Source organism: Phalacrocorax aristotelis, chromosome 7, assembly GCF_949628215.1.
Source record: "Phalacrocorax aristotelis chromosome 7, bGulAri2.1, whole genome shotgun sequence".
Classification (NCBI taxonomy): domain Eukaryota; kingdom Metazoa; phylum Chordata; class Aves; order Suliformes; family Phalacrocoracidae; genus Phalacrocorax; species Phalacrocorax aristotelis.
Window position 1 is genome coordinate 18,978,100 of NC_134282.1, and position 27,412 is coordinate 19,005,511.

The 27,412-nt window shown below is 39.7% G+C and overlaps 2 protein-coding genes across 16 annotated transcripts in view; both read right to left on the minus strand.

Annotated features, from left to right (window-relative positions):
- Window positions 1-544: 544 nt before the first annotated feature.
- Window positions 545-15,635, minus strand: CAPN10 (calpain 10). Of its 9 annotated transcripts, XM_075099109.1 has the most exons (15): window positions 15,511-15,629; window positions 15,174-15,253; window positions 14,879-15,086; window positions 13,392-13,523; window positions 12,967-13,163; window positions 11,442-11,659; window positions 10,756-10,897; window positions 9,066-9,232; window positions 8,254-8,537; window positions 7,554-7,756; window positions 5,365-5,417; window positions 5,162-5,247; window positions 3,873-4,072; window positions 3,226-3,271; window positions 545-1,422 (listed from the first exon to the last, which is right to left on the minus strand). In XM_075099109.1, the coding sequence occupies exons 2-15, from the start codon at window positions 15,197-15,199 to the stop codon at window positions 1,393-1,395; spliced, it is 1,992 nt and encodes a 663-aa protein (XP_074955210.1). In that variant the 5' UTR covers window positions 15,200-15,253; window positions 15,511-15,629; the 3' UTR covers window positions 545-1,392. The 9 variants fall into 9 exon arrangements, 7 of the variants coding, with proteins under 7 accessions (XP_074955210.1, XP_074955206.1, XP_074955208.1 ...); XR_012661533.1 differs by lacking the exon at window positions 5,365-5,417 and having other exon boundaries at window positions 15,511-15,635; XR_012661534.1 differs by lacking the exon at window positions 5,365-5,417 and having other exon boundaries at window positions 15,174-15,250; window positions 15,544-15,631.
- Window positions 15,636-20,513: 4,878 nt separating this feature from the next.
- Window positions 20,514-27,412, minus strand: part of ABCC5 (ATP binding cassette subfamily C member 5) — a 78,527-nt gene continuing 71,628 nt past the window's right edge. For 6 of the 7 annotated variants that reach the window (XM_075099115.1, XM_075099116.1, XM_075099113.1 and 3 more), the window contains 5 exons: window positions 26,851-26,963; window positions 25,773-25,881; window positions 24,088-24,315; window positions 23,657-23,799; window positions 20,514-22,974 (listed from right to left, as the gene is read on the minus strand). In XM_075099115.1, the coding sequence (XP_074955216.1) occupies window positions 22,702-22,974; window positions 23,657-23,799; window positions 24,088-24,315; window positions 25,773-25,881; window positions 26,851-26,963 (866 nt within the window). In that variant the 3' untranslated portion in view covers window positions 20,514-22,701. Of the gene's footprint in view, window positions 22,975-23,543; window positions 23,800-24,087; window positions 24,316-25,772; window positions 25,882-26,850; window positions 26,964-27,412 lie in introns of all 7 variants that reach the window. The other variant, XR_012661535.1, reaches the window with a different exon arrangement.

Here is a 27,412-nt window from a genome sequence, read left to right on the forward strand (position 1 = left end):
GGACTCTTACAGTCGAGTCCATTCAGAAATCCTTACATCTTTTCCTTTACTAGCTCAGTATCTGTTTCCTATTTTATCACAACTCGGAGCCAGGTGCTTGCACAAACCCTTCTCTCTTCTGTTTAGAAACACTATTATACCATCCAGTAATTTCCTATTTGAAGGAAAAGGAACAGCCTTTCAAGAAATGAAAAAAATAAAGATGCCAGCATTTGTTCAAGCAGGCACAGTAAAAGTTTATTACTCAGTGTTTTCTTTTGTTGTCTTATCATTCCAAAACTGAGGTGGAACGTTTTGACCATTTAAAATTCAGCTGCAAGCATCCTAGATGCTTTGAATTTTCAAAGTTCAACAGGAGCAAGCATAAATTATGCTAGGATGTAGTTAAAAGAAGTAGAATATTACATATTTCTGAGACATAAAACTAATGAAAGACTTGATTCTCCTCTCAAGTATTTCCAGTTATTCCCTTCCATTTGGTGAAAACCCCAGGGCTCCAACACACTGTAAAGTTTGCTATTGCAGAACAAATGCAGACTTGACATCGACAGTTTTCACCTTTTTAATAAAGGACATCATAAAACTTCTAACATTACTCCATTTTTATTGAGGGAAAATATAACATCTAAAAAATCCTCCTTGAATAAGAAAAACTTTCAAACACAAATTAGGAAAAAAATCTCTTAAACTTCATATCACATTCCTAGAGATTTACAAAAGCAGTCTGATGCAACAGTTCATAAACAGAAGTTTTCAAGTCTTATCTTTTTCCTTTGTGGTGGTCTTTAAAGAAAAATTCACCAAAAAAACCTTTTTTCTCAACCCACCATTTACATGGTTCAACAAAGGGCCCACGATAAAGTGCTCAGCAGCGTTACTGGCAGTGTAGGACACAAGCTTGGACTTTCTCTCCTCCAGTGTATTTTCAAGATTCTTGAGGTATATCCTATTTGAAAAAAGACTCCAGTTTCTTTCCTCTATGCTTGCCCCTTTGGTCTCCTGAAATTATTCTGTAAGCTTGATTTTTTTTCCACGCAAAATATTATTTAATTATGCACATATGTTCTCTGTTTTTCTTCTAAAACTGTAGCTTTACTCAGCTACAACATGCATATATTCTTCACCTCTATTTTGAAGAACTGAGCTTCATTATGAAGATTTGCTGCACAATGCTGGTTCTAAAAAACATGGGTAGAACAAATATTCTGTGTGTACATGATTAAGGAGGTATTTTAACAAAGAAGTCATTGTAGGCCTGACAGTTGGTACCAGTGAAAAACAGCTGGGCTAAGAGTATCTTCTTGTTATTCCATTTAAAACTGAAAACAGCAAGAGGTGAGGCATTCCTCGGCTTTCCAATGTTTCTTGAAATGACAGTGAGAGAGTTCCAGATTATCTTTTCATAACAGTTGTAAATGAAACCTATAAGAAAATGAATAATGCAGGGGGTGGGGGAGAAACTAATGAGTTAACTTTTTTGTCAAGAAAGAGAAGAAATTCATAAGGAATTTAAATAAATCAGAGAATAGAAATCAAGGTCAAAGTGCAAGCTTTTTCTGTGAAACATCTTTAAAAACCCCTAAAACTCATAAATCCCAACACTTCAGGGATTAGAAAACATATAGACAAACTTTTAGAAAAATACACTGACATCCAGCTATTCTGTGATGCATCCCTGAGAAATCACTAGCACAACTTCTCAGTAAAGCAGACTGCCCAGATCCTTCAGAGGTTAAACCCCTGAAAGCACTGAATGATTCCAAGTCCAGCCTTCAGAAAAGGCTCTTGAAGATTGGTTTCATACATTAATTTCTGCCCCTGATAAGAAAACGACGACTGCCCTTCCCAAATTCTTCAAGTCCTGAAGAATCTAAACTGTTTGCTTGATGTCAGCACCCTTTGCCCAAGTCCAACGCTTTTCATGGAACAAGATACATATCTTTGAATATATTCCGTCTGTAATAATGGCCTTGCAATGTTTTGTTTCCAAAACAACTGCAATAAAAGGACTTCATTACATAGTTCAGGTCCTAAATATTAAAATAACAAGCACCATGAGGAAAAGTATATACAGGCCTTTGCCCATTTTTGTGAAACACACAAAATCCATACTGTTTGTGTGGTTTTAAGGACAAAATGTAATCACTGGTCAAAATGACCTAGATTAAGAAAATCAGTAAACCAGTTCTACTCTTGGGTGAAGAGTTTTTCCCAAGCTTTTTAGTCTGTTTTTATTAAAACCTCAAAAGGGAAAGAGCCAAGTATCCAGATGGTCTTGTTCTCACCTAATAATCAGAGTATTAGGGGCATACATTGATCCAACAACCAAATCAGGTATCTTTAAACGATTGTTAAAATAATACATTCAAAGTTTTCCTCTCCACCCAGTAAAAATTTCATATTAGGCACTTAGCGTTTGCATCCAACCCTTCAATATTACATGCTCATCCAATCAAGCAAAACACAATACCAAATTATTACATAGGTGGCACTAACTTGATCAGAACGGCTCACACACCAAGAAGGGTTATAATGGTAGGATGCAATATGGGCTGGCTGTAATGAAGCAAATAAAAAACTAAATTCTAATGTGATTAAAGCTAATCTTTCACAGGATTGGCTGTTTGCTTTTCTTCTCTTTTTGCTGTGTTTTCTTAAGTCTTTACAACATTATAATATCATTAGAATTTCTATGTTGCAATATGTAGGATCCCAAATTAATATCAAAGCCAATCAGATGGAAGGAGGATACAATATAGAGTTAAAGCTAGCAGATCTATGGCGACATCAAGAATGAATACATCAAAATATATCCAAATGCATGAAGAGTGTTTACACTCCTGAAAGCAAATGTAAAAGTCAAGTACAACCATCTGCTCATCACTAATAGTCCAATTTCTCACAGATGTTAGAGCAGAGGTAGGCACTAGGGAATGACTTGAGGAGTAAATAATGACTTTATGAAATAGTCATACAGAAGCTTCTGCATATCTGAGTGGTGTGAAAAGACAAATTTTGTTAGTTGCTAACAAATGCTACTTTTCTGGCTGAGAAACAAAAACCCCAAAGATTAAATGCTTTACTGATTACCAGTTTGCAGCAAGTAAATGAGAATATTTGAAGTCCAGTCCACTAGTACACGACTCAATATTAGTTAATGCATAAGCCTCCACGATGCCTCTGCGACATCTTTAGAACAAGGGAAATTAAAAATGTGTCACTTACTTCTTGCAATACTTGTCCAAGTGTCTCCCGGCTGTGAATGCGCTTCCTGTTGAAAACCCAAACCACACTTATTTCTGCACAAAGCACTGAGAGTTCTTGTAATCATAAATCATTTATCCCACTTCAAAAAGAGAAGACTGTTATGCTAGGCTTTGTTCCACATCCTTTCCCTCATGGAATCTTGACACAATTTTATGGAATCAAACGGAATCTACAAACTCTGATTCAGACCTGTTATTATGCACATCAGGAGGAACTACCTGGAATAAGGCCTGCTATTCATTGCACTTTCGCAAGAACAACCATGTTTACCAAAAAGCTTAGTAAAATTTCAGTGTAAATCCTAATATCTGGATATAGCTGATAATCAGTCGCTTTAGTGCCATCTTCTCCAGCACTAGACATCTGTTACTCAGCAACTGAAGCAAGAAAATTAACAAATACTTCCTTTTTAGTAATTCTTCCAACATAGTCAAAGTGGTAAGCAGTGTTTGCAAACTTAACAGCAATGCAAAGACTTGAAAAAATAAAGATGAAGATTTCCAACCAAAAGTGAGAACATGTCACTACAGTTATTGTTTCTAAACATCCTGTAACACATGCACTAAAAATACTAGAATTTCAAATAGAAGGCAATGTATTTTTACCTGTCTATTTTGGTTGCTATGACCACTGTAAAATTGCCTTCTGTATTGGGCAAGTACGTAGAAGGTATAATTACGTAACTTCCTGCAGGAAGTCTGCAAAGTTGGCTTACTTCCTGTGAATAGCAATGAGGTACACAGCTAACCAGTGGCTCCAAGTGTAGAAAAGAGGAAGTATGTGGTTTCCAGCTGCTGTTAGGCACCTGCAAAAAAGAATGAAAACATGACTATCTCTTCATATATTTCAGGCTTCACAATGTTAACTTCCTGGTACACCAAAGTATGGAACGTTCTCTATCTATTCCACTCCAAATACCCACTGTTCTGTACAGAGCTATATGGGAGGGATGGGAAGGGTTCCAGAAAACCCAGATGGCAGTATCAAGTACAGATAAGTAATTCCTACCACACTGTAGACAGTTTATACAACCCAATACCCAAACAGCTCAAAAGCTTTTTCTATTGTCTAATCACAGTCTTCCTCACTGCAGCCTAATGCACTTGTTTTTCACTTCATGGATATGGTGAACAGACTATGTCCTTCCTCTTTCTAAGTGGCCTCTCCTGTACTAAAACTTCATATTAGACTCCTCCTCAGCCTCCTGTAGGCATTTAAAATGTCGTTCTTTCAATCTTTCTTCACATATTGTATATGTGAAGATATATGATCGCTCCTAATACCCAACTCCAGACTTCCCATTTAAGCAACATCTTTTTTGAAGCATGTTTTCTGAAAATAAAGCTAACTTTCCCTGCAAAATAGCCAGAAGTTAACCAGAAGCTTCTCATCCTGTATTTGTGCAGTTGATCACCGACACATACATGTAGAACCTGTATTTGTCTGTATAAAATCATGTCTTGTTTTGTTTCAGATCATCTGTTCAACATATCACAGTCCTTTTGAATTCTAATCTTGTCTGCAGATCCAACACTACGTGCCAACGGACAAATAAATTATTAGAGATGAAGAAAGTAAGTTTTCATGATCAACTACCAAAAAGTCTGTTCCTCAATCACTAAGACACTGAGAATTCTTTGCAAATCCTCAAGAGAGTTCATAATTTCTAAAACTAATTTAGAACACTGGAAGGATTCAGTGGAAGCAATTATCTGGTTACTGTGCTACCCAGAGTGTAGTTATTCCATATGTTTCACAGGCATCACTTCACAGGACCAGCCTGTGTTTCTCCTAGAAGCAGCATCTCCCTTGCCAAGTGCAAGGAGCACTGAACTGACAGGCTTCCCTTCACACTTGGCAAATGAGCAATCGAACTGACCAGAGGAAGTCTTACCTGGAAAATGTGGAAACCTATTGGACGACACTTGCTATCTTGGCAGTGCTGACGGAGGGTAACTTTCACACTGCTTTTTCCTGGTCCTGCAGGAATGGAGAGGGGAAAGCAGGGATTGATATGGAAGGAGGGGAAGTTCCTGCTACCTCCAGCGCTCTGCCCATTTTTCCAGCATCCATGCAGCTGCACTGTCTCCCATTCACCTGCTGGGAGTTCTTCACAGAGGGCAGCATCTGCGGGTGGTGGTTTTAGCTCACTACCAAATGTAAGACAGAAGAGAAACTACATGTATAAAATCCGTACGATTTCACAAAATCTAGAACACCAGCTCACAAAAACAAACTAGTATTATATAAACTTACAAAAATACAATTCCTCCAAACCTTCAACACAAATAAAGAGAACTGCATAATTCTAAGTCCTTAGGTAATTCACAAAACTCCATAAGAACAACAAAACATACAAACCATGCACTAAAACCACAGACTTTTGTGCATTCAAGAAGTAACGTACCATACGCATTTTTCCTCAATACTCCCGTGCTATTTGTCCTATTTGAAAGTGATGCAGCTGACTGACTTCTGGAGTACACATGAGCACCTCATAAGTCCAAAGCATACATTGTATTCTTTGTTTATATTTATTTATAATTTATAAATATATTCATATTTCTATTCACTACGTCTTTAATCAGAAGAAACTACCATTTTACCTCTGTCTTGCTCACTGTACTGTTAACCCATATTTCAATCCTAGCCCAGCATGGCTTTTCACAGCCATATGAACAATTTGGTATCATTATCAGTTGTGCAGCACTTGCAACCATATTTCAACGTAACATCTGCTCTTATTGCCGATTTTCCAGCTGAGAACACATAACAGCTATTATGTTATTCTGTGATTGTCCATTCCAGACACTCATACAGGCTGGCACCTCTGTTTCAGTCTGAGGAAGTGTTATTCTTAACAGCAATACCAGAAATTTTATCCCATCATTGAAAGTGCAGCACGCTGTACAGCTGTAGTACATCCAGAACCCCAATATACTCTGATAGGAAGTACAAAACTTGCATCCATATAGCAAAATTAGCCTTGTAGTTTTGCAGATCTTTATTCAGTCAAAAACTTGATGCCATCCTGCTTCCAAATTCTGCAGAGTAAATGGTTAATACATGCTCTGGCTTTGCAGTGTGATTTGCCAGCTTCTCTCCAAGGAGACACAAACTGATAGTGTACTACCAGAATACAAAAAAATCTGAACAGCTTTTAAGCATGTTGCCAACAGTACGTTTTGCCTCTGCATATAGCTTACCTGGCACAAGCTGTTAGACAGCCTCAGATCTTTTCATGTTTATTGGAAGAAGGTACAATTTTGCTGACTCCACACAAGCACTCATCATTGTGTCTTCTTAAGTGTTTATTTCAAGGCTATGGTCACCAACACAGAATTGCTCACAAATAATTGACTTTCAAGTGTTGAGATATCTATGTGGTCTGCTACAGTTAAAAAAATTCAGTCATCAGAAGCTACTGGACTAACATTCCTGGTATTTTCTGTTGGATAAGGAAGCGTTGTTAAACAGAAAAGACTGTTCCAAGTCTATTATAAAAGTCTCTTTTTGTCACAAGTTATGAGGAAAGATCAGCTACAACACAATATGCAGTGATCCTTCCACGAATTTTATCATAATGCTGGTAAACTTCTCGAGGCCTTCACAAATAAGAAGTTCGGCTGTACTGTCAGCGTTGAATGCTTTAATTCAAAAAACAATTATTCATTCAGCTAATGAAGACAGCATAAACATCAGTGCTGTTTTCCACACTTGTCCTGAAAATATGAGCTTGAGCATGATATCATCCAAGTACACTGCTGATGCTCCATTTGCATTTGAAGGTGCATTGCTCACTAATAACAATGTTATATGTCAGGCAATCTGTTAGGATGTGTTTTCCAACACATATGATAATATACCGCTCTCCTTTTCTGTTGCTGATTGCAGTAACAACAGCTGTTTTTAACTTCTGTGGTATATCTTCATTTTTTTCCATACGTGAAGACAGAACTTCCACATATTGAGAAACATGTTCTGCAGAAACCTATTCAGTTCTTTTATAAAACACGGACTTTCTCAAAACACTAGGCTGCAGTTTAGAGTCAAGATGCTACTCATCTGACTACTTCTGATATTTTAACAAGAGGTAGTAGCAGCTTCATGAAAAAAAAACAAGGAGATGGAACACTACTTACATGAATGCAAAGGCAAAACAATGCTGTTACTTGGTACTCTGCACAACCCTTCAGCACATTTTGAGCATTTATACTTTATATATACTTCATATATTTGTTTATGTCAACAACCGTAAGAAATTTCCTGTTTTGTTTTAAACCTACCTAAGAGAGATCCTTCCTGTTGAAAACACACGAAGCAAGAAATTCCCTGCTGCATCTTTCAGAAAAGTGCTGGGAACAACAAGATAAAAGCCAGGCGAAAGGTCACAGCACACATGCACTTCTCTATCATAGGAATGGCAGATGGTACCTACAACTGGAGGAGCAGAGAGGGTCTTTGGAAGGTTAAATCGTTTCTTCTCCACCTAGAATAGATGCATAATGATGCATGGTGTTTTAGGAAAAATGAGGAGTCCTTAATAAAACTAAAAATGATCAAATACTGTTTAAAACATTTTTAAACATGCATACATTTACAAAACGAAACAAGTAAAGAGGAGAATATCAGCAGATAAGCTGAACATCAAAGAGGAGTAGGAACAGTTAACATTCAGGAGAAGTAAATTTAGGAACAGTCATCAAATAATCAGCCTGAAATGTCATGCACTAGTTTGGAACACTCCCCAAAGTTCTGCTACATGGCACTCAACAATAAGAAGAAAGTATTTGTCCACTAATAGTTTGTACAGATGGTACCTGCATTGTGAGATAAACAAGATCATTCTAGTGTAAATCATAGATGTAAGATGTGTGCACAGTTGAATCATATCACTGCTGTAGGAAATTAATGATTTTACTCAGATATTTCAGTAATGCTTTAAGACTTCTATTTGCAAAAAGAAAAATTTCACTCCCATATTACCTTCCAGACATGCAGCCCCACAGCCTGATAATTCTTCCCCTGCATGCCTTCTGTCAAAGATAGGTTTTCCTCTGCTAAGTGAGTCAGATTTTTAATTCTTCCAGCCCAGTCAGTGCTGTGTTTCCTATGTTTCTGCAGAAGAGCAATGCACACCTCGCTCTTTTCACAGACTCTCAGCCAGAACTTAGGGTTGGTAGGGAAGCTGCTGTTGTTACGGCAGCCACCTGCAGACTGGCCTCTCACCCAGGATCCAAAAAGATTCTGTGAGTGATACAGCACTTTCTCTACCAAAATAAGAAAAACATGGTGCAGATTTCAGACACAGAAGCTACTTAATTTTATACAACAGATATCAGAGATCCCCCAGCCCAAGAAACATGCTGTTGTAGCGCTGACACTTCCTCCAAGCAGATATTCATGACCAACATTTTGAGAGGCATGAGAATGAATGAAACTGACCATGGCAGACTGATGACATGATTTTTACAAGAAACTGTTTCTAGAAATCTAAATTTATCTCCTATTACAGCCTGTCCACAACAGCAACCTTCTAGATAGGGAACGCTAATTTCTCAACAAACTAGCAAGTAACTAGATCTCAGAGAAATAACAAAGGTTCCTCTAAAGACCTTCAATTTCCTCTTGTTCCTCTATTCTTCCTAGCAGAGACAGAAAAGGCATATGGATCTAAAGGAGAGGGAAGCACTGAAAAAGTGAAATTATGGTCTAGTTGCATCCATTTGCAATTCAAATCAGTCTTTCCCATTGACATAACATTATTTGTATGACAAAGATGTTCTGTCATACCGCACCTGTATAGAGGCTCTGAAGTTGTCCTTCCTCATTGATGGGAAAGCCCATGGTAATCTCATCAAATTCCCTGAAAAATTCTTCATCATCAACCCAGAATTCTCCCTCTTGGATCCGAGAGAGCAGATCTGAGGCAAGTGCTGGGTCTAGCTGGCTCCATCCTTGACCACTGCGCATAAGACAAAAGTCAACCTTTAGTTCTTTACCCAGTAAGTTCTATAACAATGTTCTATCAAATCTGCTATGAAGCAGGACAATAAGAAGAGGTTTCTTCATTTTACTGTCAAATTTTACTTGCATTTAATATTTCTGTATGCACATTGCCAGACAGTGAGAGGGATAATAGAAAGTATGAATCACAACAAATCAAAGAAAACTTAGAAACAACCTAACACTAGATAGGATATAGCAGCATACTTTTAGGTGAAATAGCCACTTTGCTTACAACGAACAGTACATTCCCAAGCATGAGAGCAAAAATAAAGATTTTGACAGTTGTTAAAAATAGCGACAAAAAGAGTAAAACAAGCTGCACAGTGACTGTTCTGAAAGAATTTTAATGCTGTATAGTGAACATCAAAAACCACTGTTGGTATGAAGTAGCCAGTTATTCCCACAAATCTGCTGGCTAAGTAATGAGAAACCAAGAATTTAAAGACCTCATTATTTAGGGCCCATTAAAAGCTAGTACTTTCAACATTTTTGATCGTGTTACTAACAATAACGAACAGTTCTGCACTTCAGTGAAGGAGGGTTCTCAGCCCACTCAGTGAAATGCTATCCTCTTGCAACAATAAGTTGCCATGTAGTTTGGCAAAGGAACAAGACACCAAGCGTATAATCAAAACTCTGTCAAAAGCAAAACACATCAACTTAAACCTCAATTCATATGATTAAGTCATCTTTTTAACTCAGAGAAAAAAACCTATTTCTCCAAAATGTTTACAAGCATGATCATATTGTTACCATATTTTAATGCTGAAAGCTTGCTCCTTGGGTCAAGAATTGCATGTTCTTTTGTATAGTCTAAATATGCTAAAGCTTTTCAAAATAAGCTAGTAGGGTCTGTCCTTTCATTCTTGTTACTTTGCTATATGAACTGCTAAACATATTTCTGCATTTCCTTTAAAACAGATCTCTTCTTTATATCTACTTGATTCCACCTTCTCCTACTCATATAATCTACAGAGAGCACACAAGCAAAAAACATAAGCATCATTCCTTCTATTTTTTGATTTATACATACTCCTTTGCTTGTCTTCTGCAACCAAGACAAGATCAAATGAGAAGAGCTGAGTAAAGCTAAGTGACTAATTACAAGTCACAAACGTCTTATAAGCGAAGATCCTTAGGTGAATTGCAGAACAAGAAACAAAGCACCACAAAAATCAGAGATGGAAAACAAACCAACATCTTAAGTTTATCTCTATGAAAATATATATGATGCTTTGATAAACAAAAAAGTATTTGTTATTACAAAAATTTAGATTACCAGAATTACAGACCAAAATGACTAGCCTTAGAACCAATGACCTGTGTGAACCACTGAACTCTCTAAAGGACTGCATACAAACAGGAGTCTCTCTCCTCTGCTATAGCCTAGTAGCAATATCCACCTTTGCAGTACATAGACATGCTCTGTGCTTCAGAACTTCCACAAACAGTTTTCCAAATGAAAATAAACCTACTCACTCCTCACACCAGGGACCTCTCCAGCACCGCCTCCCCCAAGGATTTCGTATTCGTAGTAGGAAGATTTCCTTGCCTGACACTTCGGACAGATTCAACATGTCTATCACAATAAACGCATGAAATTCTCCTAGTTCACTTGCACCTGAATAGAAAAAAAAGCATTTGAAAATAAACAAAAGAACTTGCTCTATATTTTACAATTAATGACATTAAACTATCCTGTGAAAGAAGGCAATTTTGAGATAAAAAGAAATTGTTTTTACATCAGTATAAAAATAGCATCAAAAAACCCCGAACAGTTCATTTTAGTTGTGACTATATAGAAATAAAATAAAATAAAATTTTAATGCGTATCAACTCACTACTTGATCTCAAACAAATTCTCCGTGTTGAAATTCATTGTGGGTTTTAATGCTAATTTTAGGCATTTGTTCAGGGGCTGGGAGGTGTGTGTTTGTTTATGAGGACAGACCGTATCAGCACCTAATACAAAAAGCACTCCTCAAAGGCACCCTCCATCCTGAACTCAACAACATCCTTAAATCTTGACTTATCCAAGGTTATATAAAATTGCACCATGAAAGTCTTACGGTACTAGAATCAGCACTATGCATTTGCTGGCTGCCTTGTGCTCTGAACCCTGTTAGAGACATTTACTTTAAAAACATCTAGAACTTTACCACTACCTTGTCTGGAATTGAGGACTGAGCAACTAATTACACACTGTTCCTTCAGATTCATTAATCTTCTAAACACTGCTTTCTCCAAAACCATGCCAGTCTTCTCTTTCTCTGTGTTTTTTCCTGGGCCTTTCAGGGTCCATCTTTCAGCAATTCCTCCAGTCAGATCAACCAAAGCATCTGCCACCTGTCCTGCCCACAGCTGTTCATAAGATCCATGCACCCTATATAAAACAGACAAACAAGAAAAAGTTTCCACATGCAGCAGAACTAAAGAAACATGGTTCTTATGTACTTTCAACTCCACTCTATGTCACAATCATGACTGTACCCTACCTCATATCCCCAAGTAGGCAGGAGAAAGCACTTACATTTTATTTATACAGAAGACAACATTTAAAGAATATATAAGCCATCAGACATCCCACTGTTGGATGGGAAGTTTATGACAATTCATTCCATCCTATATAAAAACTAGTCTAGTACTAGTCATTTGTACCTTATTATCTGTGCACTACATCATCTTTTGTGATATACTAACTGCATTCTGTATAAATAAATAGCATTTTGTCCTCTCCTTCAATTATTCTTTCTTCACTCTGCACAAACAACCAGAGTAGCAGTCCTTCAACAATTTAAGTACATCAAGAGACTACCCTACTTGATGCAGTGGATGCAAAAGATACCAAAAGAAATGAAGACTATAATGGAATGATAAGACAGGATAGAATAGTAAGACTCTACAGAAAACAAAGTGTTACCTTTCAAACCTACAAAGAAGCTTTAACATGCCATTGCTGTTTCATGACTTCTGCTCAACATATCTACAGTTGAATACTTCATACTTAAAGTCTTTTTCTGCCCTCTGCTGGCAACCACACCATCTTTCGTCCAAGTTCTTTTGGACATTTCATGCCTATCTTACCAGTGCGCTTTGTCTCCAAATTGTTTTGTCCATTGGACAGCATTTTGATTGATGTATCAAAAAACATAAGATAGCTGCATTTTCAAACACATTAACATTATGGTTGTTTCTTCTCAAAATAATTAACTCTCAAATTAAGCAAAAGCAGCAGTGAAACTCAAACAACCGGAGCCCCAACTAGCATAAACTTATGTAACGTTACTGCTTTCTATGAAAAAATCTGCATGCTTTCCGCTCTTCACTGAGCTCTCAGCTGCCCTCAAATGTTGCACTAGTAAAATATTTCCTTTTAATGAATTAGACGACCAATTGATAGTGACTTAAGAAATATAATTTGAATCCTGATAATTCATTGCAGCTCTTACTTTTCATCAGAACTCTCCTCCTAAGATTATCTTACCTCATATGCAACTAGAAATACACCTTATACATCTACAGTTTAAAGAGCAACTTCTACACAACCCAGTATGGGAAAGCTAGCAGCCACTGTACTTCATATGGACTAATACACAGATCTATGCCCAAAGCAGTCAGACAATATAAGTAAGCAGAAGGTATACAAGTATTGCACCTCCCTTATTTTGCTCAGTAACAGTTTTCACATACTTTGCATAAGCTTTTTCCAACAGTGGAAGCCAAAACAAATCCTCCGCCTGACACTGGGAAAAGCAGAGTTTACCACCAAGGCAAGGCAAACGATCGTCGATGGTCACTTCCACCCAGTGACCAAACTGCCAGACTCGACAAGTGAAACAGCCTTGATATGACTCATCTGTCCAGCTGGGCTGACCTGGAGGGATTACCTGCATGACGAGCCAAAAATCAATAAATTTTATTTTTTTAAACAAAAACAGCTTAAAATATGCTGCATATTAACTGTAATCACAGGAAAAAAAAGTCACAACAAACCAGTAGAACTAAGCATAACAAAACTGATATTCAGTTTTGAGGCCTAGGATTCAAAGGCAATATATAAATGTAAATTAGATGACAAAAACTTGTGACATACAAAACAAGAAACTTCTCTATACCTTATTCAGTAAGTATTTACTCTTCTGCAAAGCTACACAGGCACACAGGAACCAACAATCTCCCAAAATTCCTTGTTTCACTTGTACATCCTGTGGATTGTTTGAAAATAACCGAGGAGTAGAACAAATGTCCTAAAATTAAACAAAGGGAAATTAAAGCCAAATCCTGCACGATAGTCCAAGGAAGCCTGTGTTTCAGGGAACGAGAGGGCTCCAGAGACCTCTCACAAAATACGGGAATTTTTACCTCTAGAACATTTCTTCTTCAGACACAGCCTAAGCAAGCAGTAACAAATTACTGCCTTGTGGCTATTCTGCAGGTCCTTTATGTGAAGCAAATCTAGTTTCCCACATAGATTTTTAGTACGCAGATATCACCATCAGATGCAACCTTAGCAGAGGCACCAGTAAGTGAAAGACAACGTAATTCATCAGCTCCTTACTAGACACGTGATCAAGTGTGACAGAACTGCTGCCAATTACATTGCACTGCACATCCCAAATTACAAAAACCTCCAAATTAACATATGAGAAAAACTTTCCCTAGGGCAAATAAAAATAGAGGTAATTTCAAATGCAAAGTCCTGAACACTTAATCAGATCTGAAAGTGAGCTTTTAAAATGGTTCTTCTCTCACCTGCAAACACCGCAAGAGATAGAAATTAACTGATCAGCCCTCAGTAGTAATCAAGGTGTAAGGTACAAAAGCAGAAAGTTACACACTGGGCTCCATGAAGTCATTTGTGTGCCAATTCTATCTGATAATCAATAGCTCTGTCACTGTTCTACAGCCACCCCCAGATGCAGGGGAGAAAAACAATACCACTAGAAGATAATATGTTATTTTCTACCCCAATCACATCTTTATAGCCTTCCCCTGCCCCCCCTCCACACACAGACAGTATCACAAATACTTCACTTTAAAGGAACACGCTGCAGAAATGCGTTCTAAACTTTTTAGCTCTCATGTGGCTTGCTCTGAAATCCAGCTGTAACTTTAAAAGCAATACAACTCATACAACAAGTTATAACCTTGAAAAAGTTATCTTTCTTGTTATTTATTATCAATGCTATCAACAGTGGCAAAAAAACAAAAAGCCATACCCTTCTGAAAAACTCTAAAATTCAGCTGTTTTCAAAAGTTAAGCAATATGTTGAAAAATTTGGGAAGAACATAATGCTATTTTTAAACTTGGCATGCATATTATTTGCATAATTAAACATATTTATGATAAAATATCCAGATTTCTACTAGTGCCAAGAAATTAAAAAGTTCTTTATCAGGATTTAAAACAAACTTACAAACAAGCACCCAGACTTAAAAGCTATAACATATATATTGTTCACATTGACATACATTGGTTTTATCACTTCTATATTTCTTATCAATAAAAACACCCAGAAGCAGCCATTCAATGCTAAATACCATTTACTACCTTAAAGTCCAGCTCTGCTAAAATCACAGGCTTTTATATCTTAAAACTCACCTTAGGTCTTAACCAAGATATCTCGCCTCTGAATTGAGCAAGTGGGGTACAGTAATCAAAAAATATAGAGGTATCACTGGCTGGAAACGTGGGGTCTGTGTAAAGGTCTCTTTTCACGATTAAGTGCTTTTTCTCTCCCAGCATTTTCAACACTATCCCAAGAAGCTCTGCCGGGTATTTCCCCAACTTTATATTGCCAAGCACCAACCTAGAACGTAAACAAGCATTACCTGGGAACTGTTACTGAGAAACAAATAAGCAAGACAGATTTATTTAGGAACAGAAAGCCTCTCACCCTTTCCACGGAGCACCTTGAACCATGCCATTGCTGGCTTCTTTCAGCCCCTGACACCACACTGGGGAGTTCCGTCTCTGCTGGAAAAGAGAAAGGGGGTGTTAGAGGGTCCTGGGCGCTGTCCCTCAGCACAGCAGGCCCCAGAAGGAGACCTACGCCCGGGAGCCCACCCGGACCCCGCCCCGCTGCGCCCACCCTTCCCAGAGGGTCCCTCCACCACACCCCTCTCCTCACCGCCGGCTCCAGCAAGGCCCCCTCCACAAACGCTCCATCCTACCCACGCGTTCCACCACAGCCACCCGACACCCTTCGCCACCGCGGGCCTCAACAGGGCCACCTCCACAGACGTCGTCCCCGGCCCCCGCCTCACCGCCGGGCGCGCGCCGCCGCCATGCCCGGGGCGGCCGTTACCGCGGCAACACCGGACACCCCCTCACTGCCCCTCAGCCCGTTCCCCGGCCCACAGGTAGCGGATTGGGCCGCCGACCAATGAGGGAGGCGGCAGAGGAGCACGTGGTGCACGCACCACCAATGGGGCGCCGTCGCGGCGTGAGGGGTAAGGCAGACGGGAGGGGTCCCAGCGTGCCCTGCGGCGGTCGCCCTCAGATTGAGGGCGACGAGGGCGGTGGAGCCGGCGTCCCGGGGCCCCATACTCCGGAACGCCTGGAGCAGAGTGGGAATTCTCATCGCAGCCTGAAAAGGAAAGCTTAGTGGTCACCTGAGCGGCGTTTAGAGGCTGAGGAAACCGAAACCAAACTATATTTTCATGAGGGTTATGACAGAGAAACTGTCAGAGAAATTGTTGACCCTCATAAAGTGGTTTTCCAAAATAATTGCAAAGATCACATTTTCTCAGAGTTTATCACTAAATAATTGTCTAAGGGATGAATTGATGAAGTAGGTCACTTCTTACTTGATAGCTATTACTGCCTAGTGGAATAGAAAACAAAAAAATATATTAGAACACAGTGACTTGCTACAAATGAAGAACAATGACGAAAGAAACGTAGAAATACAAGGCCCCTCGCAGGCCACCCTTCAATAAACCACCGGTAGTTCCAAGGTCTTTGGGCCCAGTCAAGGCATGCTGAAGCAAGCTACTTGCTTTTTCATATTTGGGCATTTTATGTTAGTGTTTCTCCGTTCAACTGTGGTCAAGTAAGCAGGCTGCTGAGCCAGCATGTGAGGACATGGTGTTTACCAAAAAAGCTGTTTTTCACACCTATAGTGATGGGTTTGAGTCTAAGTGTTGTATCACCTGGTCCTTGGGTAGAGAGGTTGTCTTATGACAAGAGAGATCCACAAAAAACATTGGTCTGTTTTGTTTCTATCAGAAATGAATACAGACATCCTCCTCTCAAACCTCCACCTCAGCAGAATGGACATACTGGCAGGTAACTGCAGTAGCTGTCCAACCACTGACTGATCCAGAAACACATTCTGTGCCCCTTGCTTATGCCCGTTGTATGGCCACAAGGCTTCCCCCACTGCATACAGAAAATTTAATCAACAAACAAGACTTTTCACATTTGAGTTTTGACCCTTTCAGGAGCAAAGGAAACATTGCCATCAGTACAAATAAGGACCCCTCTTGTCTATGGCTCTTGCAAGAGAACTGCAGCTGCACAGGCTGCAAGTGAGCTGACACAGGAGAGGTCTGTTGCAGGAGGGGAAAAGGGAAAAAAAAGACCTCTGTCTCAGGAACAGTGAGGCTCTCATCTGTGTAATTTCACTCTTGCTGCTTTCTTTAGGAAACAGCAATCACAGATCACAACTGCATAAATTCCATTAATGGACAGATTCTAGAAAGCAGTATGAATGTTAAGCTCTAACTGTAAATACAGTAGACCTGGCCTTAAACAGTGAACTAGTTCAAAACACAGCAGCATTTATTTATTCTATTAGAAGAAGGAAAGAGGTGGGCATTACCTTGCTCTCCAAGATATGTGACATGCTTTCCTTGCCCCACTGCAAAGCTGGAAACAGACAAATGCATCCATTTTGCAGCTGGCAATGTTTTTTTTTCTATTAACCCCAAACTCTTTGGAACAAAAGCAGCAGAGAATTCTCTCTGTTGCCTCTTGGCAATCCTGCTGGATTAAAATATTCCTGAAGACAGAAACATGGGTCTATTTAGACAGTAAGTCTCAGAGTATTTTAAGACAAATTGACACTTGCTTCTTCGTCAATCTGTTTCTCAGTGCACTTTACACAGGTGCTTCACATTTCCTTGTAAAAGAGGAAAGCAGAGAGAGGGTGAGTCTAGTTGCTGTGGAAATTTAAACAGTTAAAAGGGATTTGCAACCAGTTAAATAGCCAGCTCATTTCCACGTGAATGAAGGCTATCCTTTGACAGAGTAGTATTTGATATTTTCATTATCGTTTTCCCGTTTTTGAGCTTCATCAACCTCATGTTTGCTTTGTCTCCAATGCCAGATGGTTCAAGGACAGGGAGACGGGTAAAAGTGATCTGAGCAATGGTGGTTGGGCCCAGCCCGAGTGTTTCTGCAAACACACAGAAGTTGTTTGAATTGCTCAAAGAAGCTCCTCAATTCTTTGGATCCTGATGCCAGGGTGGTACAGGCTTAGTCCCTCCAATACCACTAGGCCAACAGTGGTCAGAGCTGTGTCAGAGGAATAGCACAGAATGTCATTTTGCTTAAGGGAGATTTTGGAAGGAGTATCTGGGGTTTAGGCTCACAGAAGCATGGTATGCAAGAAGTCTCTGGTGGTTTTCATCAGCCATCCAGAAACAGACTGGTATAGCAGTGCTCTCTTCAGCCACTGTCAAGACAGACTCAGTTGTCTTCCAGAAAGCCAGAGTGGCTTTGGCCTGAGGGAGACTCCCATTGCTAAAGATCTCCCTCATTACTTCAGGCACACACAGAGGTAGAGCATAGCTCCAAACTTCCAAGCTGGTTGCCACAGCACACAAGAACAAGGTAGTACAAAACACCAAAATTAAAACAATACACAAAGCTGATGCTTTCTTAGGTCATACACAGAATGTCAACCAGTTATTATGACTTGACTTAATCCCAGTGACACTTTCCACCAAATCATAATAGCATGAAGAATATCCCATCTCCCATCCTTTCCCATCACCTCCCACTTTTCCATAAGACCCTGCATCTCAGTAATCATGCTTTTGGAAAAGGATCAAATGCTGTGCAAAACCCATTAATGTAATTTCTTAAATTTTAAAGAGAGACTTGTCTCTAGTATATTAGAGCATCTTCCTTGTGGAGCACAGAGCACACTGTGTTCAATGTAATCCTAATTCTCTTTGGCAAGAAATCAGAGGTATAAGACTTGAGTTTTCCACTGCAGAAGGTGCACACGCATAGAGGAGGAGTGAGGGAATGTGTCTCACAGGCTCAGTCATTTAATGCAACCAGCAAGTCTCCTTCTGTATAGAGTGAAAAGAAAAAGTCACCTCGAGAGTATGGAATAGCTTTCCTCTACACCCCTTCAGCTATAAAAGAAAAGGTTGCCATGCCCGTGTAAGATATTTTCTAACTGGTGCCCAAATTACTATCGTAATTAATGGAAGAACAGGATAAATCCACAATATTAACAAAAAGTTCAAGTTGGTGCAGAATATACAGCAGCACTTGAGGTAATTTTTGAGAAATAGCGTGCAGTTCTGGTGATTTCCACTTTAAAAGGATGCTGAAACATCATGCTCCACCCCTAGAGCTAAAGCAATATATGAAGTGTGCAAAACATACCTTGCAGCAAGAGACCAAACAACTCAATCTGTTTTCTCTAAGAATTAAGAGGTCCCTACATGGCAAAAAGGTTAGTCACAGTAAGCCATTTATGTTCCACAGACAAACCAGTAGCTTCAAGAGCTGGAAGCTGAAACTAGACAAATCCAAGGTAGAAATTAGGTATGCATTTTTAGGAGTGTGTAATCAAACACGAGAACAACTTACCTGGGGCTTCAACAGATTCAGTGGCATTTAAATTGGATCCTCCCAACAGAAAAATAATTCTGTGTCTCAGAGGATAGTAGATAGATAAATCTTACACTGTGATTTCTACTGCGTTTTATACACAGAGGCTGATACTGTGCTTATAGCAACTTCAAGCTTTTATCAATCTATAGTAGAAAGTGTGAAAATAAGTGTCATGTGATTTAAGCATTTACTGTATTGTGTTGTTTTATCTTTGGACACAAACAGGGAAAACAGACCGAAGTAGTATACTTGACCTAAGTGAATTGTGTGGCACATGTGCTTAGTACAGTTGTACAGAAGTCCTGTGTTATCCAAAAAAGGCAATGGCCAAAGTCACTGCAGTATCAGAACATGAGAAAATTCTGGTTAAATCAGAAGGTTTAGGATGCTTGCTAGAATTGTTCTTGATTAATGGACTGCGTGGTTAGGATGTTGCAATGTATCATGACAGCAAAGCTACTGATACAAGCTTAACAGAGTAATACATGTAGCTAACAAGAATTATACTTAACGTATTAACCAACGTGGCTATGAAATGCTAAAAAATTAAGCTAGTAATATTCCATTGTATTAAACAGCTTGGCTTTTCAGAGCTTTCCACAAGTGGTATTTCTGGATCCCATGTTGCCCTGCTCAAGGCTGCAATGAAATAAAGTGACAGCTTTCATTTTGAAAATAAGGAAGATAAACAGATGCCAAGAGATAGGGTTAAGTAAAACTGATTTGCTCTACTAATCTTAACAGATCAGAAATGAACGTACGAAAGATAAGACAAATAAATAGTTTCTATTTAATCTCAGTCTAATTTGCCTGTCAATGTGAAGTCTACTACAAATCAAGACAGAAAGTAGCCTGAAGCATTTGTTTATTTTGTGTCAACAAAAGTAAGGCTTATCTCCACAAACTTGCTGCCAATTTTTTGTCTCTTCAAAATAAAAATTTACTTCTTCCTCATAGGAGGGGCAAAAGTACCTGAAGAAGGATGCATGGAATACTTTCAAACCTTGCTTTGTTTCTGTGTTTCAGAGAACGAGTCTTTTGAAAATAGCCATCTGATGGGATCTCACAGGGATGAGAGCAGAAACACTAACTTAAATCTCATGTTCTTTAATAAGTCTGCAAGGTTGAGCCAGCATCTCCCAGCTCTGATGCACATATATGCAAATACACTGCTGATCTGATGTATTTCACGCAGCTGTAGTAACAGATAATATTTGTTTTTGCCACCTCTCCAACTTCCTGCTGTGCAGCTTTTAAATAGCTTCTGAACTCCCTCTGTGCTGCACTCCAGAAAAGGACAAAACAAAGACAACGTACCGAGTTAGCTCTTCCACACATCTATAGCAGGGACGCTGAAAAATAGCCCAAAAGGCTACACTTGTCACAAAGCTTAGTTTAATTTGACAATCATCATAAGGCATCCATGTAAATTAAAAATTCCCACCATAGTCACATACATTCTCCCCACAAAATAAAACGTGTTAAAACAGAGGCCTGGAATTCCAAAAGATGCTAGTGGTTACTGGTCTTGGCCAGGCTGCCACTGCTGGCAGTGGGGTCCAGGAGACGCAGCACCAATAGTGGCAACTCAGGAACTGGAAAGTCAGATTGCACAAATCTCTTTCAATAGAACAACAAATAAAGAGGAAAGAGATTTGTGCAGAAAACATCATTTTCCATCCTTTCTGGGAAACCAAAATAGAACGAAAGAGATTATCCCATTCAATGAGTAAAGAGCAGAGCTTGGATTTCTGAACCCCAATGATGCTGATGGCCCATTTTGAAAACTAATGAAGCGCTATTGAGGCCTGAGTTTATTATTGCTTTATCCCAGTTCAGCCCAGGCTAAGGCTACGGTGAAGTCCAAATTAATTTAAAGCCAGAAAATGCAGATCCAGTAACAGCACCTAAGTCCCCATCCACACATGGGTGTAAACAGATTCTTTTGGTGAAAAGAAAAATCTCCCGAATTTCTCCTCTTCCTGTGCTATGCGGATCCCCACAGCAGGGCTAAAATTGCCCCGAAGTATGTAACAGATTCTCTCTCACATCTCCTTTAGCTAAGCCTCTTCCAAATGTTTCAACTTTTATTCAAACTAGTCCTCTATCCTGGTGACACATCAGCTCATAGATGCTTCCTGGGAGCTCACCAAGAGGCATACAGCTACCCATGCATTAAAAAATGTGGCACAGAGTCTACGAACCATCATCTGTACTCTGTAATCCCCGACGATGCTTTGCCCCCAGCTTCCTGAGACCAAATGGCACAGACTGAAGAGAGCGTCTCCCCATCTTGCATGCCTGGCCAGTGATCAAGAGAAATAACATGCTTTGTAAATGAAATGGCATCTTACCACCACAAGTCAGAAAACAGACTTGGGTAAAGTGGGGCTTAAAATTTTCATGTCAAGAAAAAGGGTGCTTCCCTCAGACTATTGTATGACAGGGCAACTGTTATTCAGGCAAATATTATTCAAGGCAGTAAATTTTTTGCATGGATATCTCCATGGTTGACTTACAAGTCCAACATATGCTAGGGATATTTTAAAAAATTAAATTAAAGGTCCTGTTACTTCTTCCAAAAGGACAGAATAGAAGACACACAAGGCATCTAACACACACACATGCTATACATCCTAACACGCTAACAAAGGTTGCAGCTAGACTTGTCAAAACAGTAAAAAAGATTTAGGCATCCAGCTAGTACCAGAACTGATGGCATTTGGGCACCTAAATGTAACTTTTTTTGATAATCCAAGCCTACACATTTCTTTATTGCTTGTCCCACTGAGTGCAAAGGGAAAACTGAGAGGGTAGGGTTAACTACAGAAGGATTTAAAATCCATCTTAAGGTTTCTCTGCTCTTTTATATATATACTTATATATATAAAAAGCATTATTATTATTTACCCACCTGGGGGCAGGGGGAACAGGAGTTATTTAAAATTAGTTTCTGAATTATTTAAGCATTAGTCCCCTACCTCCCAAATACCTGTGTCACAGTAAGGAGCATAACATGAAAACATGTTTGCTGCCACTGACAATTCCTGAGTCTCTCCTTTGCAGAACTTCAGCCCAAATATCAGGATAATGGCAGTTTGACACATATACACTCCCCGGCAACATACGCACAGCAAGTAGGGCATGCCTCAGACAAAAAAAAAAACAAAACAAACAACCCCAACAAAACCCCAAACCACTGAACAACGCAAACAACAACAACAAAAAAATCAATACCCAAGCCATCAACCAAACTTGGAGATACCATCCAGAGGAGCCTCAGGAAAGGGAAGTATCCACTTTCCATGGAGAAGCAACTGCCCAGGAGTCTCTGCCCACTATAAACTGAATCAAAGTATCCATCCCACAGCTGAAGGAGGTCTCTGAAACCTGGCAGTTTCACACGCTGGATACTTGAAGGCACATTTGCTTTGTGTTTTGGGAGAGAAATCCAGTTACAACAACACACTGCAGCTACAGGTCTGAGGGAAAGGAGGCGACACTTGGTATCTTTCCTCTGTTTCTGTCCCCGTTTTCAAGCTTCATGGCTGGCATGAGCTGGTGATCTAAGCAGACACATTAACATCCCTGAGTGAAATGGCACCATTTGTGGCCTCTGAGACTTTGTCCTCAAGCACCATTGCTGGTGTGTCTGTAGTGACTGCTGTAGTGTCTATGGCAGGAAGTGGATTCAAGCCCTGTGATAAGATCTGTTGGATGGTTTTCCGCAAATTGGGGTGCAGCTGGTTTTGGGTCTGGTAAAAAATTTCTAAGGCAAAAGACTTGAGGGTGCCAGTGCAAAGGTCCTCATAAAGTGGAATTGTGTACATCCGAGACATCTGCAAAAAAGGAAAACCGGATAATATCACTTCAACAAAAGTCAAGAGGTTCAGCTCTTCTATAGCTACACTCCAACAGCCCTGAATGACTTCAGATTGCAGACAAGCAGTAACATTTCTTCAAGAGACAGCTGCATCTATTCTAAGTAAGTTTAATGCAAAGATTTTTATGAATTATAATAAGAAACCGCTTGCTCTTTTAGACTGAGCTACTTCCACAAATAACACTGATATTTTTAAAAGGCCAAGGAGAAGAGGCCACAATGAACACATGCATTAACTTTTTGCCCCTGAACAATAAAAACTACTGAAAGGAATTTGATGAGCCCTAGTCTTGCTTGAAGTGTAAAAATTCAATCAATCACATGATTTAGTAGTGTGAAAATTTCTGGTCTAGAAAAGCCAGGGCTGCTACAAAGCAACACTAGAAGTGCACCGGGCAGAGCTGGGACAAGGATATGGAGTTAGACCAGAAAAGCAGAGATAATCTGTAGGCATTTCAAATTACATCTGCCCATTCCTCCCCACCCACTAGCAGGTGAGCCATGCTTGGCCCCTTTGCAACACACCTGGTCTACACTTGGCCAGGAAGCAGAAGTTCCAAGGTCTTTCACGTCGCATGTCTCATGCATATGTCTCATGCACTGAGAGGTGCAGTGATTTTTAATCCAGCAGTTAGTACCTGGTTTTCCAAGAAGCGACGGACTTTGTAAAGATCTGGATAATAGTCATTTCGGACTACAATCTGCAACCAGCGGATACGGATTTCTGCATTCATGGAGTCCAGCTGAGAGGAGTAACATTCCGAAAGCTTTTTTATCACCTCTGAAGAGAGCACATACACAGAGAAGGAGCTATGACCTATTTTGTCAAGTTTTAGTGTCATCAGAGAATAACAATCATAACATGGCTTGGGTTGGAAAGGACTTTTGAAGATCACCTAGCTCAACCCACCACCACCATAGGCAGGGACATCTTTCACTGGATCAGGTTGCTCAAAGTCCCACCCAACCTGACTTTACATTAATTATAAGGTTATTGTGGCATGGGGCTCTTTAGAATTAAATTCATTCTTCCAGGAATACTTTTCCACTATCCTGGCAGAGTACTCACCGTGAGGCAGTGGTGACCCATCCAGCAATCTGTCCAAGAAAAGCACAGTTTGGAACGTTCTCCATTTAGTGAGGTCAACACTGCTGGCAGCAGCAACAGAGTCCAGAGGCTCTGTGGTCCAGAGTTGGAAGAGCATCTCCACTGGTCTGGTCAGACTGGATCCCTGAGATAAGTCTGGCTCAGCTAACGGCGGTCCTGTAGCATTGAGCCAACGTTCAAACTCCAGTCCTGGAATGAGGAGCACCAAAAAAGTCAAGCAGGAATCTCTGCAGGTGGCTTGGCTGCCTCAAGGTTCAGGACTGCTTCTAGCACAGTTAAGAGAGGCTCTAACAACAGCAAATCAGACCAGCCTATGGTTACAGCAACCTAATAGTCTTAGCAGTCTCATCAGGCTAGCCTACACTACATCTGGAAGAGTGCCAGTGACACCTCTGCCAAATTTAACCATGAGTCTTCAAGAGCTCAACATTATAGTGAGTAAGTACAAGAAACACATGCTCTTAAGACAGCCAGGCTAACAATTATCTCTGATCAAACTATGTTCTAAGGTAAGATTTTTTTGTGCATACATTTCTCTTTCTCAGAATTTTGAGGAAAACTGAAGAATATAGCAAAAACCTGCTTCATTAAAAAAAAATAGGTGAGAGGGCTAACTAAACTCCTCCTACCCACCAGCAAAATGAAGCCATTTCATTTATACAATCAGTAACTAAAACAACACACACAAAAGAAGTTTCTCCACAAGTGGCAGAGCTAGCAGAGCCAGCAGAGCCCGGTTTCCAACAGAGCTCTTCCCCTTGACCCTTTACCATCTCAGCACTTTCCAAACCTTTGGAAATGCTTCCCATTCCACACCATCTATCCTAAAACTCCTCTCTTCTGCATCCCCTAAATATTAGCCAGGCAAAAGTTAGCCCATACTGCGGTTAACTCTTTAGCCAACCAGTGGGCCACATAAAACGTAAAACTGCTGAGGTCATGATGCAGCTTTTCCCACCGCAGGATCACTCATCTCCATCTCTCCACAGGCAGTTTCCACAAAGCCTGTAGGAACCCAGTATCCTTAAGAGCTGTACTCCACTGCCAGTCTGGTTTAAAATGACAAATGGGTTCAATAATTACTTGCAAGGATGGACACACAGCAGGATAACATTAGCCTCATTTCTTTAAGCAAGTGGGCTAATAAATACCTAGTGGATCACAGACCTTTCATAAACCCACCAACAACTATAAACAGGGGATATAAGGGAGGGTGAAACATTATGTAAGAGATTTTATATGCATGGATAGGACCTTGGGAAAAGCTACAGTACTCAAAGCACATTTTCTATAATTAGAATAGATGAAATTTCAAAGTATGTTCACCGTTTCCTTGCATTTGAGCATGTGTAAATCTCACATACACTAATGCTTCTGTCCGCAGTGCAAAAGATGAGTTAATGAGAAAGTTAACTAAGGGTCCCTCAGCTGAGTAATGCCACAATCATCAGCAGTTTAAGATGTTCTCATTCCCCAACATGGGTGCATTAACAATAAATCACCACAACCATTTCTACCATGAACAATCTGGCTGTTGCCAAAGGTTTCTGTTTGCCTTAGCATTTACTTCTGCACCCTCCAAGCCAAGCACAAAATTTATCATGCAGATTTTTTACGATTTACAGTTAACTCAGCAAATTTCCTACCTGCTTTGCTCTCAACACATTGTTCTTTCAGCTCTGGAAAAAAATTCAGGAAGGAATCCAGAAGATCCTGAGCCACAACACTGGTAAATTTGTACTTCTCGATGTAGGCCTGAAACAATTAGAAGGATAAATTATAATTAGGAGAAAGACAGCTTCCTTTCAATGTAGAACCACTGCATGCAATAAAAAAGTAGAGATGGAAGAGTGGGAAAAAGTATTTGAAAGGTTTTGGGTTTTTTTTTTTTTAAATAATATTCTCCCTCCTCCCCCCAAGATGAGTAAAGCACCATAACAAGAAAAAACATGGGTAGCTGCAAATACATTAACAGCTGAGTACAGGTGCTTTTTTTCTGATACAGACTACAGGTACATCAACATATCAAGGGCAGGAAGGCTTCCTCATACCTGATGCTAGTGAAAAGTCAGAACACAACTGGCCACTGCATTATTCACTGACAGATCATGGACTGAAGTTATACTTATGTAACTATAGGTAAAAGAAAGATGGAACAGGGATGGATGGGAAGGGGAGATTAAAAAACACACATGCAGCAAAAAAGAAAAAGCGATGAGTTGTGTCACTTTTCAAAAACAAGTCAACAGCTGACATAATATTCTATGGGTTTTGCAAATGTGGTCCAAGACACCAAACCTCCCCCAATATAGGAAACCATCCCGTTTGTCACCCTGGCTAAAAAAACCACAAGCTGTTACCATTTAGTAGTGAATGAAGTCACATCATTCCAGTCATAGAAAAATCTCTGCTGGAACAGCTTTCTAATTATTTGGAGCACAGAACAAGAGGTAACAAAAACATCCTCTGTATTTGGCACCTCATAAGCTCAGAATCTAAGATGAAAGAGCATGAGCACGTTCACTTAAGAGAAATCTCAATAATAAACCTGTCTCACACAGAAAGAATCATATAGGATGGCAGACGGGCCCACACCATTCTTCCGTCTCAGGCACACTGGTATTCAACCTTGCCCCTGTCAATTAGCCACAGTGACAAGACCTTGGTGGGGGATGGGGAAACAGCATTCAATCTCAGGAGAAACACACGCTTAGTCACACTCACTCTTAGGAAGGAGTCAAAATGTCTTGGGTCACCACAGAGCTGGGACAGGTAGTAAACAAAGCAGTAGCCCTTCTCATAAGTGAAGAGGTTCATTAAATTACTAGGATTTACACCTGAAAGGAGAAGACAACAATGTTATAAGACACTAATGAGGACACTAATTTCCAACCCTCCTAAATATACAGACCCCTTAGAGGTCACGAGTGGAGATGCAGTGACTTAACAAAACAAGCTGTTGTCAGTACTGCAGTAAATTAAACAGAAGCAGTCCAAACTTACAGGCAGGGGGAAGGAAAAAAAAAAAAAATCAATGATTGTAAACTGAGTATTAATTCCTAATGGAACAAGTCACTTCAAATTAGAAGTCACTGAGAACACACTTAGAATTTGAAGACAAATCCTTTTTTTAATTTTTTTTTTTTCTTTCTCCAGTGCCAAACTCATGGAATCACCATACTGCACATTTGTAAAAGATATCAATATAAGGTAATCATTATTTGTTACTTTTTTAAGACTTCCAACACTTGCTTTTCCATTCCATTCGGTTCAAATATCACTTCCA